The sequence below is a fragment of the Rhineura floridana genome, chromosome 2 (genome assembly GCF_030035675.1).
Source record: "Rhineura floridana isolate rRhiFlo1 chromosome 2, rRhiFlo1.hap2, whole genome shotgun sequence".
Taxonomy (NCBI): Eukaryota; Metazoa; Chordata; class Lepidosauria; order Squamata; family Rhineuridae; genus Rhineura; species Rhineura floridana.
The window spans coordinates 79366718-79380464 of record NC_084481.1 but is presented as its reverse complement, the minus strand read 5'-3'; the positions used below and the strand labels follow the sequence as shown (position 1 = coordinate 79380464).

Sequence of the window (13747 nt, the reverse complement as noted above, 5' to 3'; positions counted from 1 at the left end):
TCATATTTGGCAGCTAACATAGATGGATGTGAACTGATTAGTGTTCCTGGCCAAGCAGTGGGAGGAGCAGTGCTGTCAATACAGCTACACAATGCTCTAATTATTATCAATGAAGACCTCTCATAGAACAGCATATAACCTTTTACATTCTAAATGAACAGATCTAGTGGTAATTCTTCTCTCTCTGTGCCTGAAATTTACTGTTCCCAGAAATGCATTTCCCTAAACATAATGTGTGAACTGGGCCGTGTATGGTTAGCAGCAATTCCAAGGACTGCTACATCTTGTTGCACCATCACAGTCACAGGAATGATGATCTAGTTCATATGCTGTCTGCGCAATATATGCTCAAGAAGGTCAAGACTGCTTGTCTGTGCATCCTGGCATTTGTCACATTTCTCTGTTCTTAACTAGAATTTTGTATTTTGTTTCCATAATGGAAAACCGGCATTGGGTTTTTTAAATAATTTTATTTACTTTTTAAGTACTGAGGTATATAGTCACATAGTTTGTATCTTATTTCATGTGTAATGTATTTCTGGAAGGGGGTGGGGAAAAAGACTGCTCACTTGGAAAACCACCACCACCTGTAATGGTCAACAGCCTCTGAGAGAAGAGACAAAATTGTACAAAGATATATTATTTCTGCTAGTGGCTATTTCCCAAATCTTTAAAAACAATCCAGTTCTTGTTTTCCTAAGGCAGCTTTGTGCTCTTCTTCTTTATTTACATCATGGGGGGAGGGGGGTCTTTTTTTCTGTCACAGGATACATTCCCTTGGGGGTAATCTGTCTGGGGCTATAGGCTGAGCTTGCTGGTGGAGTTGGTAGTAGATAGAGCTGATGCCAGTGGTAGATTGGGCCTGAGCCAAAGCATCCCTTCACTTTCTCTGCCACCCCTTTTCTTTGTCTCTTTCCCCCACCTATCTCTTCTCTCTTTTTGTCCTCACTAAGCAGACAGCCAGGGAAAGGACAGATCACTCTTTCCAGAACTGGCTGGCAGTGGGCTTCTCCCCCAACTCTTCTGTTGCCTTATCCGTTTTGGCTCCTGGTCTCCCCCACCTTTCTTTCCCTCCAGCCCCCACCCATCCACATAAAGGGCTACATGTTCCTCACTCCTCATTTATATCCTATATTTCAATAGCACTCTGTACTTTTTTGTGCAGATCTTAAATATGGATATAGCGTATCGGAATGTCTTGGCCCAGTGGTCTGTTTGGTTAACCACAAAGAAAAATTCATTGCTCATCCACATTAATATCAAGAATTTAATGCACAAAGTCAAAGGCTCTGTAATACTGGTGTTATTTAAGGCGTGACTGTCACTTCCATTGAGACGTCTCCTTTGTAGACTACAGCAGCAGCCACAAGTTGCTTTTAGCTTGAGCTACTTTAACTCTAAGAAGAAACACTTTCATCTTGATCTAGAATGCAAATGTCCAAAACTCTCCAACTTACGTTTCAAGCCTTGTTTTAAAAAGTGAGGTGGGTATTTAGATGGAAGTGGGGTGGCACAGGCCTCATAGACCTTTCATTCTTGTATAGAAGATGAAAAGAAAAGCACCTTGGAGAAAATTTCCTCTTCATCCGAAGTTGTTTTAACATTTTGTCAGATGGATTTTCCCATTTTCATTGAGACAGGCCATCTCTATCTGAACATAATTGTCTTAATTACCTGAATCCCCACTCTTACCTCTTGATGTTTGTGCAGTCATATAAGGCTCAAAAATAATCCAGTGGTTTTGCCTGCCCTGAAGTACTACAGCAGAACGTCTGTTGCAAAAATAAAACAGCAGGTTTGGTTAGATTACTGTGCCAGTAACTAGTTTGTTTTCCAGAAACGGTGGTTCTGAAGTTTAATATAGCATGCTTAGATTTTGCTTCTCCCTCTATAATTTGAGGAATTGAGTGATCATTTGGAATGTTTCCACAGGCCAAAAAGAACATTTAGCTTTACTGAAAAGGTTGTTTACACTCACAAAAACCCATTTGCCTCTCCTTTATGTTCCCCCCTAGCATTCATGGCACCTGTACATTTCCTCAAAAGCTGACAATAGGCCATTATGCTTTTCTTTCTCATTAACCCTGGAGAAGCAAGACAGGGCACATTGTTAATGGGAAATTTTCATTTGGTTATTTGCATAAATATGTCGCTAAGCCAGATATTCTATTACAATTTTTCATTGGAAATCTCCATATTTTCATCGTCATCTTTCAGTGGAACAATGACACATTGTCACAACTTGTCTTGTTCAGGTGAAAGCAAGTCACAACTGATTTCAACAGAGGTGTGACAGAATTGTAATGGGCAGCTTGCTGTATGATTATGTTTGGGTTAGATATGGCCTCTAGGTGCTCATAAAGGACATGTTTTGTCAGAAAAGAGAAATCTGTTGAGGGATTTGATTTTGGAGAGTTTGTGGGGAAGACTGTAGCATTACCAAGCATTTTTTTCCTGTCAGGGCCTCATAAGGTATGAAAAGACAGAAATCAAAATATTAAGCCACTGAGATCTCCATGCCAGCAAAACTTTCACTTCATTTCCATCAGTGCTACTTCTGTTAAAGACATAGGAGCCCTACTCCTCCCTCTCTCTGTGTGTGTTTCTAATGTACAATGAAGTACTAAGATCCTGTTGTTAGCAGACAATGTAATGATTTCCTGTGCCTTACAACCCTAAAGTAAAAATTATTGTCTGTTGCAGTAAGCAAGAACTTATTCCCTCCCTTTTCTCATTCCATGTGCTTCTGAGTCCACCAATAAATCACCAGCCCTCAGTATTGCATGCTTACAGAAGTAAACCTGGACACACCCACTTCTATAAGCAGAGCTTGAAAGGCGCATATAGGAGGAGCTTTTGGTGGGTGGATCTCAGGGTAGGTGTGAGCATGGTTTAAGGCAGGAAAAACTTGTTACCCTCCTTGTTGGATACGTGGGGGAGGAATATTCTTTTTTAATTGGCTAGCAGTCCATCTATGCATTCTAATCTGCCCCCCCTTTTTAAAGCAGTGCTGTCCTTCAGTTTTCTCTCTGGTAGGCAGTCCAGTCTCAATGCTTCTGCTCTTTCAGTTTCAGTTCTAGTTCCTAGCTAGAGAACAAAGGTGCAATTTTATAAAAATTGGGTAGCTGCTAGCTATCCAGTCAGTACCCATTAGTGCTCTGCCTCTGATAGCCTTTATTTTAAAATCATACATCTAATGTTGTTCAAATTTATGTGTATGTGGAATGTTATTGGCTGTTATATGTGTGTGTTAGTGTTCTGTGTACACTGAATAAGAAAGAGCCTATGCCCTCCCCTGTTCCTGGTTTTAACAACAGCCTGAGAGGCATAGTTAAGCAGATTGAACTTTTCTCATCAAATTATTTCCATGCCAGCAAAAGTCTTCACCTGCTTAATTTGTCTGTGTTAGGCTGCTGTTAAAGATGGAGCAGGGCCAGTCGAAGAAGAGGCCAACCCCTAATATACCACTATTTATTAAAAACATTCCAAAGGACTTTATAGTCTCGAAGCATCACACCATAATAAACTAAGAAAAGCAAACAGCTCTCTGTGGTATTCTTCAAATAGATAAAATAGCTACCTTGAAGAACAAACAAGGAAGGGAGTGGCAAGGAATCACAGCAAAGGTTGAGAATTTCTCTCTTAAAACATCAGGTTTGACAGTGCTTGGAGATGTCAGTCACACCCTTTTGGACTCTAGTCCACAAACCTCTGCAGAAGGTAATGAGTCACAAAGGTAATTAATAGTGCCACTGAAGCTAATTCACAATTCCTGAGTATTGAATCTTAAGGTTTAACAATCTTAGTAAAAAAAAAAAAATTCTGCATTCTGAAAGCAAGAACACTAGGGTTATATAAATACTGAAGCACATCAGGAGCTTAACCAATGGACCTCAGGAATTATTAGAGTTACCCTCTTTATTCTTGGCAGCCCTCCTGCATTGACGGGCAAAAATCCAGCAGATGAAGCTTTCCCCAGCCTTGCATTTCATGCCATCAACATTTTTCATCTGCTGAATTTCTGCATAGAGGGAAAAGGTGGCAATCTTTTTATTTCTTTTTCCTGATTAAAGCTCTCAGTTTCAGAAGCTGCACCATGGCATGCTGAAATTCAGTAGATGCAGTGCTTTCCCTATTGCAATATATCTATGCTGGTAAAAGCTGCCCCTGTTGAATGTCTTCCTGTAAAGCAGCCGCACTACATGACTGTAAAACAAATGAAAACCTATATTGGCTACCCTGCACATATTTACTTTTAAATACGCCCTCTGTTTTCTCTGTTGCAACGTTTCCAAGTGAATATTTATTTTAATATCATACATTATAAATGTAGCCCTAAACTAAGTGGCTATAGAGGAAAAGGACTGTACTTTGGAGGAGAGTCAGAATGTGATTCATAAGCAGTTAATACAGCCAGGGCTGCCAGCTTTTTCACTGACCCTGACATTGTGCCTTTAAATTATACAGCCACGAGAGTTAACCACAGCTAGGACACCTGTGGTGCCCCAGGTGGCATTGGGCAATAGTTCCCATTATCCCTGACCATTGACCGTTTTGGCTAGGGCTGTTGGGAAAGAGTCTGTTCTCCCTGTGGTCTGCACAAAAAGTGAAGCATCGATCATCACTTCTTCTGAAAGCCTCACCTTTCTGCTCTCCTGCATCTTTGCCAGTTTTTGAACCAGTCTCTGTAGCCCCCCTCCCCGGACGTTTGATCTGCTGCAGCAGTAGCTGGTGATAATGTTTACCTTCAAGCCCTGAAAAATACCACTTTTTAATTTTTGCATAGTCAATGCCTACGAAACAGCTAAAAGCGCCCCGGGCTCAGGCGTCCCCCCCCCCCGCCTTTCAAATTAGTTCGTCGCTCTGCACAAGAGCCTGTTGAAAAAGCGAGGCTAGTCCTTTCCAGAACCTAGGCACTGAAGTGCTTGGCCAGAAACTGAGTTGGTTACCCGGAGTTTCTCTGTCAACACCACCAACGGGCTGTAGTCAGAATTCAAAATGAATTTACATCGTGGGTTAACCAACCACGATCCGACCAAAAACAAAAGTGCTGTCGTCAAGAGGAAGAAAACCTGTGGATTCTCGCCGCCGCCCCCCCCCCCGACAGGAAAACTGCTATCTTAAGACGACTAATTACAGTACAGAAATGTGCTGGTCACGGACATAGCGATTTTTTTTAAAAAAAACTGGTAGAATCAAAAGTGGCATACTGCCTACTTTATTATTTGCGAAGCTTACAACAGGGGATGGTTGTCACTTGTCCGTGTAGACAAAAACTCCTTGTGCAATGTTTTGGCTACAGAGGAAAGTTTTGCGATTCGCAGTAGGTGTTTCTCTCCCTCTCTCCAGGCTCGTCCGTGTTGCATAATGCTGCTCCGAGCAGGTCATGCAGAGGCAAAAGCAGATAGCCACCAGCTGGTGGGGGTGGGGGTTGAGTGGATTGGCCCCGCCCCTTCTCCAAGAGCTCCTCCCCCACTTTCCAAAGGTAGTTGCCTTTCTCATTCGCTTTTGAGATACTGTGGTGTCAGTGCTGTGTTCAGCTGGTGGGTTTCGTGGAGCCTGGTTGCCATGATTACCCCCAAGGCAGAATGAAGGGTGGGAGGCGCGCGTATGCCGACACGCCTTGTCTGGGCTGGTTCGTTACAAAGTGTTGTTGCTGCTGTTTCCCAACGTGCAAAGGTTAGTACCTACTGTGTTGGAGGTGCTTTTGAACTGAACATTGGAGAATTGCAAGGAAGAGGGTGGGCTATCGGAGATGTTTAAATTAAGAGCTAAACGTTTGCTTCTACTTTGGAGAGATTAAACTTGAAATGAGTAAAGCTGGCTTTGCTGTGCGATTGGTGTTTGAGGTGTGTTCAGAGTTCTTCCTCCCCAAAGGGACTGAGAAGAAACTGTATGTAGAAAATGCAGTAAAAAAGGCATACATATGTGTACGTTTGTGCCTTTCAATTCTTTTTGTTCCCCAAATGTAGTTTCTAGTTTACCACTGATCTGTCATGCAACTCCATATCTCTGTTTACAAACATCACCTCAGATGTCTTTTGCCAAGGGAGAGGCTTCTTTTCATGTTTCTGTCTAGTATGTGCTGCTTCTTAAAAAGAAGTGTAAATGGAACATTTGGGCAGTATCCACAACTTTTAGAGCTATAATTCATTCTAATATGGTTATTCTTATCCACGTGCCTATGCACTCAATATGTTGACCTTAGGACTGTAGTTTGCTGTGTACTTACCCTTGGAGTAAACCTCATTAACCCCAGTGGAGCATGCTTCTCGGTAAACATGGGATGGATTTGTTGTCAGTCCAGAGCTGCCCTTCACAAGCTGATGTTTGATACAAGTGAGCTAAGAAACAAAGATTCAAGCAACTAGGCTTTATTTTATAACTAACACTGATCTGAAAAGTATGTGTGGTATAGGTGAGGCAGAGTTAGTAGTTTTTCTGCAGACAACTTTGTGGCCTTGCTTTTTTTGATAATGGCAAACCATTGCTTTCAAAGTTAAGAGAGAGAACAGAATTTATAAGAATATCAGTTCTCTCCTAGAGCTTTTTTTGTTTTTTTAGAAAGCCAGTGTGGTGTAGTGGTTAAGGTGCTGGACTACGACCTGGCAGACCAGGGTTCGAATCCCCACACAGTCATGAAGCTCACTGGGTGACCTTGGGCCAGTCACTGCCTCTCAGCCTCAGAGGAAGGCAATGGTAAACCCCCTCTGAATACCACTTATCATGAAAACCCTATTCCTAGGGTCGCCATAAGTCAGGAGCGACTTGAAGGTAGTCTAGGCAGTGGTTTTTTTTCAGATTGCATGTTCAAAATACTTCCATAAAAGCTATACATGTCTAAAGGAACAGAGCTTAAAACCTCTGCTGAAGTTGGAGAAAACATAGCAAAATGGGTGTTGATGGGATTTTACAGTTCTTCTCTTCATTCCTGAAAAAGATTATAGTAACTTCGCTTTGCAACTAAAATTATTCATTACAGGCAGAGGGAAGGAGAATGGGTGTAAGCTAAATTAAGTATTTTGTATATTACCTTATTTACTTATATACATATATCATCACTCTCACTGTCATAAGTGCTTGTTGTAAATGATGGCACTTTCTAGGTTTGCACTCTCAACAGCTTTGTGAGGAAGGTCATTCATTCCCCATTACAGCTGAACAAACGAGGTTGAGAAGGGCAGTGCATTTGCCAAGTCCACCAGGAGAACTTCTCAGAAGGAAAAAGGCTTCTGTGCACAGATTGTCTTCTGGAATTTTTGCAGCACTGTCTATGCAATGTTCTTTGCTGGATTAGGGCTAAGCAGCTCCTACCACCTGTTAAGGAAAGACTGACCCCATCTAAAGAAGAAGTAAGGCCAGCTGCCACCTCCACCACTCAGCTGAAAAAAAACCCATATGCCAGTGTGTACACAGTCTTCTGTGTGTGAGGATCTCTTGGTTGTTGCAAGCAAGTCAGTGATGGATGACCCTAAAATCAGGTCCACTTCTCTATTTGCTGGACTAATGTAGGGTAAGAATGGATATTTCACCTTGCCTGATTGTTATGGAAACCATTATTGGCTTCCTTACCTTGGTTATCAAATCCCACTTACCTCTTCCCTTTAGTTATAGGGCCACTTTTATGAGGCCTTAGTCGTTGTTGCTCAGCCTCAGCCCCTGCCCATCAGCAATTTGAGCCTATAATGCTGGCCTGTCTTATAGGGCTATACAGACAATATATATAAAAATGGGGTACCTGGGTAAGAGGCTGTGTTATTGACTAATTTTCGTCATGAATCTGTCTCCTGTGTTAGGAAATGGCATACTGTATACCAATGTGTCTTCTAAATTGATATATATGCATGGCTGTTTTTTTTCACCCTACATATACATGCCAGGAGAACCTAGTGCTAATAGGGTATCATATTATGGGCATCTTTGTTTTTGTCGCATATGGCATATGTACAACTGCATGTGGCATGTATTTACATACATTGTAACCCTATATGTCTTAGAAAAGACATCATGTGTGAAGCAGCTATCAGCTCTGCATTGGAACAATCTTTTGAGGGGAAAGTCTTGCGGCAGCTCAAAGATTAAATTTCTTATGGCATAAGCTTTCATGGACTACAGTCCACTTCATCAGATGCATGAAGTATTATGAGATGTAGATGGATTGTATGTATATACATAACACATACTGTGTGTTTAGGGGGGGATTGTAAACAGTGAGGTCAGAAGAAAAGGCATTGCAGAAAAGCATAGTTAGTGTCTTAAAAGCTTTGTTAAAAATGAGTGCACTTTTATTTATTTATGTATTAGATTTATATCCTGCCCTTTCTTCCAGTAGGAGCCCAGGGCGGCAGCTCTGTAAACTGCAGATTTGTGTGTGTGAGAGAGGATTTTGTAAAGAAAGCAGTTCCTCAGAGATATTTACAAATACAGAAATCTTAGAATAAGATTATCTTCAACAGACTTGATCAGTCATATTCATTCAATCTGCAATTTTCAAAGTCTATTTCCCTTTTTCTAAGGATCTTAGATATTTGGCTTTATCATGTAGAAAGAAGATTGAGAAACTAAACTTCAAAAAGATATTCCACTTAACTCATCTAAGTGTTTGTATATATTCATGCCCCTGAGAATAAGTTTGTTTCCTTTGCTGTGATTAAAAAGTGGTGACTTTCCAGAAACTGACTTCTGTGCTATGGTCATATGGTTTTGCTATTTACATTTCCCCACAGTTGTAACAAATAGTAACCATTCTGTTGCATTCTTTAAAAAAACACTAGTCAACATATCCTCCTTTACTACCCTCTTGGCAATGTGAATTTAAAATCCAGTGTAAGCTTTAATTGTTAAAACAGTTGTAGAGGGTGGTTTATAAAGTGTAGATAGGCGTGGTGGGTACGAGAAAAGCTGAAATGGACAGAGTTCAGTAGGGTGGCTTAGTTGTTGCTTCATGGGGTTATTTGAAAGATCACCATGAGTGAAGCTTTTATTGGGGAAAATTAACTGAACTTTTTGCATATCACAAGTTCAATATAACAGTAGAGAGACCTCTAGCATTCTTGCTGGTTGTGTCAGACCATTAAAGTAGGATCATGGCTGTAATAAATCCCATTGGGTGTTGGGGAAGCACTTGCCATGCAAAATATAGTGACTTAAAAGAGAATATCTGGTGCCGTGGATGACATAAATATGGGATTTTAAAATATCACCATGTTGTAATGGTCATGTTCAAGCAAGAAATGACCCAAAGTTAATACATCAGTGTGGACCCTAGAAAATATTTGGTCTGTTTTGCCAACTTTAAACTAATCAATATACATGTTGTTGGGCTTCCTCTTGCAATCCCAGAAATCCCAGGTATGAGTTCATAAGTTTATTTCAAGTATCAAGTTTGGATCTCCACCTTCAGAGAATCCATTACAGGGACAGGCAAACATTTTATGACCTGAAGTGACCTGAAAACAAGTGACAGAGAATACTTTCTCTACTTTGAGTTGCCACTGAACCTGGGAACCCTATTAAATTTAACATACAGATAAGGTTGTTACTTGCTAATGACAGACTAATCCCAGGGTTCTTTTGGTTTGGTGATAGGCCATTGTTAGCATTCTTGTTTCTGGTCTGTAAGAAACGCATAACTATTTCCCAGTAATGCATGTGTACATTCATGGAAAAAGACAGACGTTTGAAGGTACTTGTGTGAATGTGCAAATTATAGGTGATCCAATATGTCTGTCCTTAAGGACTTGTATTTGAGACTTCTTAAAAGGCTCTGCAGTGTGTTAGCTGCTTCATCTCTCCCATGGCCTTGTACCTTAAAATGTAGGTTGAGATAAGTGGAGCTGTGCTGTGACTTGAATGTTTCCTGCTCCGTGGAAGGTCAGTAGCAGCAGTAAAAAAAAAAAGCTAGAGAAAATGTGAAAGCAAAGTTTTAAAATAGAGAAAACTTGGATTTGTATTTCTGTTGAAACTTAGGCTCATTTATTCTTGATTTCCTTCATTTCCTTCCAAACAAAAAATGAGCCCCCATGATTCAGGCAAGGCTACTTAAGTGTAAATGTTTCAATGTTAGAACAGTGCCTTACCAGAAACAGGAATGTATTCCACTAAATATGACTTCTTGGTATCAGAATCCATCTGATTCTGCTGGCCATAGACTCAGATGAATCCTCTGAGAACATACTTTACTGCTTCATTTCTTCCAAAGTCAGGCTGAAGGGAATCGTGGTGCAATCTGTGATGAAATCTCCTGTTGTCCTTGGTTTTTCTTTTTTAAAGCTGGTGTGATGGGGGATCTCAAGGTGTTCAGAGCAGCAATGCTGGGGGAGGGAGTTTAACCATTTGTGCATCCTAAATTGTCTCCCAGGGAAATTGCTATTAACCTCACCATTTGGGGGAGGGGAGTATAGATGTTTCCTTTACAGCAGGGATTGCCAACCCATCACCTGTGGGCACCATGATGCCCATGAAGGCCTTCAGTGGCACCCCCAGCAGATAGCTCAGAATCGAAGTTTTCATTTTTTTAAAAAAAGTAAGTCTCCCGCTTTTCTAGAAAGTAAGTTAGGGAGCAAAATGTGCAGATATCCTTCTAAGCGATTCTGCCTATCAGTGTTATTAGCTAATTAGTGAAGTCAGAGCAATGATTAATAAGTGAGTTATATGGACACCAGCCAATGGGAATCCCTGGTGTCCTTAAAGAGCTATTTCCCCTCCCTTTTAGTGTACTTTTACTACATCTGTCTTTTTTCCTGGAACCTCCATAGTTTGGCCTTCCCTTTTCCCTAGCAACTAGTATGCATGTTTCCTGTGCTGGATTCTCCTGAGGTCAGATAGTGCCTAAATGTTATTTTCTGCAAATACTACAATAAGTGTGAGTGAATGTCAAAGAACCACCCCACCCCACCCCCCGCAAAGACAAAACTTTGCAAAGAGGTTTAGGCATGTTTTCTGCTTAGCAGGAGCCAAAGACCAAGGACTCATTAAGAAAGCACTGTATAGTTAACCTACAGTACAATGGGATACATGTCTACCTAGAAGTAAGTTTCCTTATGTTTAATGGGGTTTTCTTCCAGGTAAGCGAGTACAGGATGACAGCCGAGGCTTTAGTATAGGGTTGGCATTGTGGAAAATCAGGGTTCTTGTCCTTCTTAACAGCTCTATGGCAGGAAAAAATTCAGCAGGTCAAGCCTTTTCTCATATGGAAATACAATTATGGGAAGAACTTCACTGTGACTGCTGTCTAATTTTGTTTTCTGCCAAGCCCCTCCCATGGTAGCCATTTTGTGACAGGTGCCCACAGCACACTGAAAAGTTGAAATACATCCTCCGGTCCACAAAGATTGGCAACCCCTGCTTCACAGGGGTTGTTTTACCAAAATCAAGCAGGGCTGAGCACAACTGAAAAGTGCAACAAAACTCTGTAGCTTCCTTTTTATGATGAGATAGCACTCCAGTTACGGATGTATTGAATTCATGAGGATATCTCTGGTTGTGGCTTTGAATTTCTAAGTGTGTATTTGATAGTGCTTGTTGTCTCCATGTGACCTAAAGGGGGAAAGAGACAGGAGTGAGGGGTAGTGGTAATATAGGAGGAGCAAGGAGGAGTAGGGCAATATTTCTCTAGTAGTGATTTTATGGTATATGGAATGCAATCTTGTTGTGGTTCTGTTTTTTCTGTAGTTGTGTGGCAACGAAAGGTATATTCTACCTGTGGTTCTATATCTGGCTATTTTTACCTTTTTTCCACCAGGACCAACCTATGAGAGGCTGGTAGAAACCTGCCCTTAATTGGATGATTGGTACACTGTGTAGTAACTTGTGTTGCAAATAAATGTTTGAAGGGTATTTTTAAAGGAATTGTTATTGGGTGTCCACTTTTTTTCATTCCAATGGCTCATAAGTGGAAATCTCTACCATGTACAAGCTCTGACATTTGGATTGATACAGAAGTGGTTCAAACTAAAAATAAAAAGGGGGGGAGCAAATACAGCCTTTCAAAAGCATTTACACAAATTATTAGCCGAGCAAAATTCTTACTATCCTGTCCACCCACCAGTAAATACATGAATTAAAAAGCAAAATCATCATCATCTTTAAAACTCTAATTTCAGAACTTAGAAAAGTTGGTTAAACACCACTGTTCTGGTATTATAAAAATTTATCTGGGGGTTATTTTTCTTTTTGTCTTGCAGTAACATAAAGAAGATATTTAAAACACTGCATAGCACATAATAAAAACCAAAAATACTGGATCTTCTAATGCCAGAATTTTAAGATCACAGAATAATTGTTCCGGGATTAGACAGAAAATATTCATTTCATTTTTATGTTTTGTAGTAAAAGAGCCATGCTTTACCCTTCTGCACAGTCTGTTTTGTCTATAACCAATATCTATTTACCAGGGCTGTGGAGTCGGTACGCCAGACCTTTGACTCCGACTCCTCTGTTTTTCTGCTATCCGACTCCGACTCCTTCATAAATGGCAAATGTATATTAACTAGTAATAACACATTTACTGTAGTAAAATGGTAGCACAAGGCATTTCATCACCACCACGTGAATCCAGAGCTTGGAAAAGTTACTTTTTTGAACTACAACTCCCACGAGCCCAATCCCTGGGACTGATGGGAGTTGTAGTTTTAAAAAGTAACGTTTCCAAGCTCTGGATTCACGTGGCGGTGATGAAATGCCTTGTGCTACCATTTTACTACAGTAAATTTGTTATTAGTTAATATACATTTGCCATTTATGAAGGAGTCGGAATCGGTACATTTCTACTGACTCCGACTCCTCCCAAAATTGCTCCCAACTCTGACTCCGACTCCACAGCCCTGCTATTTACAGAGCAAGGCTTTACACTGGAAGATAGGATGAGGACACATGCAAAGAGTATATATCATTTTTATCAGAATATGTATGGGCTTAATTTGTGCCAGATTTCAATCCTGGAGCAACGGAATTTCAATACCAAACTGAGTCACTAATAATAAAATCCCTCTGGACCCTCTAAGCTTGTTGGAGGGCAGGCCCACCCGAAGTAAATAGCCATAGACCTACACATTAGATCAAATTAAGCAACAGGGATTCCAGAGAACAGAATACAAAATATTAGAACTCTAAAACTCATAAAATTGATTGTATTTGTATTTTAACAGTTTTTTTTACAAAAATGAACAGGAAATGCAAGAGATGGCAGGAAGCAAGAGTCAAACTGATAACAACAACCTAAAACACTGATACTCCAGCAGACCAAGAAAGCCTTTTTAAAAAGAAAGTTCTTGGCTGATTTCTGAACTTGCAAGAGCATCCACATGCCTCTTGTTTTCCACAGAAAGCACAGCTGCATGAAGCAGAGAGAGAGACACATTCCCTTAAAGGCAATACTTTTAACAGTCTTGCTGTGTCATTCAAATACCTATTCTTTCCTTAATCTATTTTCTCTTCCCCACCCCCCAGTGCCACCTGACACAGACCAATTCAGTCTGCTGCCAGAGAAATCCCCAGAGCTGTAGCTTCAGCACAAGTTAAGTCTCTGTCTCTTTCCAGCTCTGTATCAGACTAGCAAGGCTGCCTCCTGGGGCTATTGTTTCCCTACCTACAAAATGACTTTAAGCCAGATGAAGGGGGAGGCATATCCCCGCCTAAAAGAGCATCACCACCAGTTATTCCTATGGTGCCATGTCTGACTCTTTAGTTATGCAGATAGGATGTTTAACAGACTTGGCTGGGGCCATTATTTTAACAAAGGAACTGG

At 40.8% G+C, this 13747-nt stretch overlaps 1 protein-coding gene and 1 long non-coding RNA gene across 9 annotated transcripts in view; one reads left to right on the top strand and one right to left on the bottom strand.

Moving 5' to 3' along the window:
- LOC133376609 (uncharacterized) overlaps positions 1–5447 on the bottom strand; it is a 30908-nt gene extending 25461 nt beyond the window's left edge. The window contains exons 1-2 of one of the 2 annotated variants that reach the window (XR_009760535.1): positions 5239–5447; positions 1693–1772 (exon numbers count right to left, since the gene is read on the bottom strand). This is a non-coding gene — a long non-coding RNA (uncharacterized LOC133376609). The remainder of the gene's footprint in view (positions 1–1692; positions 1773–5238) is intronic. The other variant, XR_009760534.1, reaches the window with a different exon arrangement.
- The window catches only part of KALRN (kalirin RhoGEF kinase), an 872788-nt gene that overhangs the window by 758986 nt on the left and 100055 nt on the right, over positions 1–13747 (top strand). For 2 of the 7 annotated variants that reach the window (XM_061609057.1, XM_061609056.1), the window contains exon 1: positions 5493–5679. The exons of the other annotated variants lie outside the window; for them this stretch is intronic. In XM_061609057.1, coding sequence (XP_061465041.1) covers positions 5589–5679 — 91 coding nt within the window. In that variant the 5' untranslated portion in view covers positions 5493–5588. Of the gene's footprint in view, positions 1–5492; positions 5680–13747 lie in introns of those variants that run through there. 7 annotated transcript variants of the gene reach the window in all.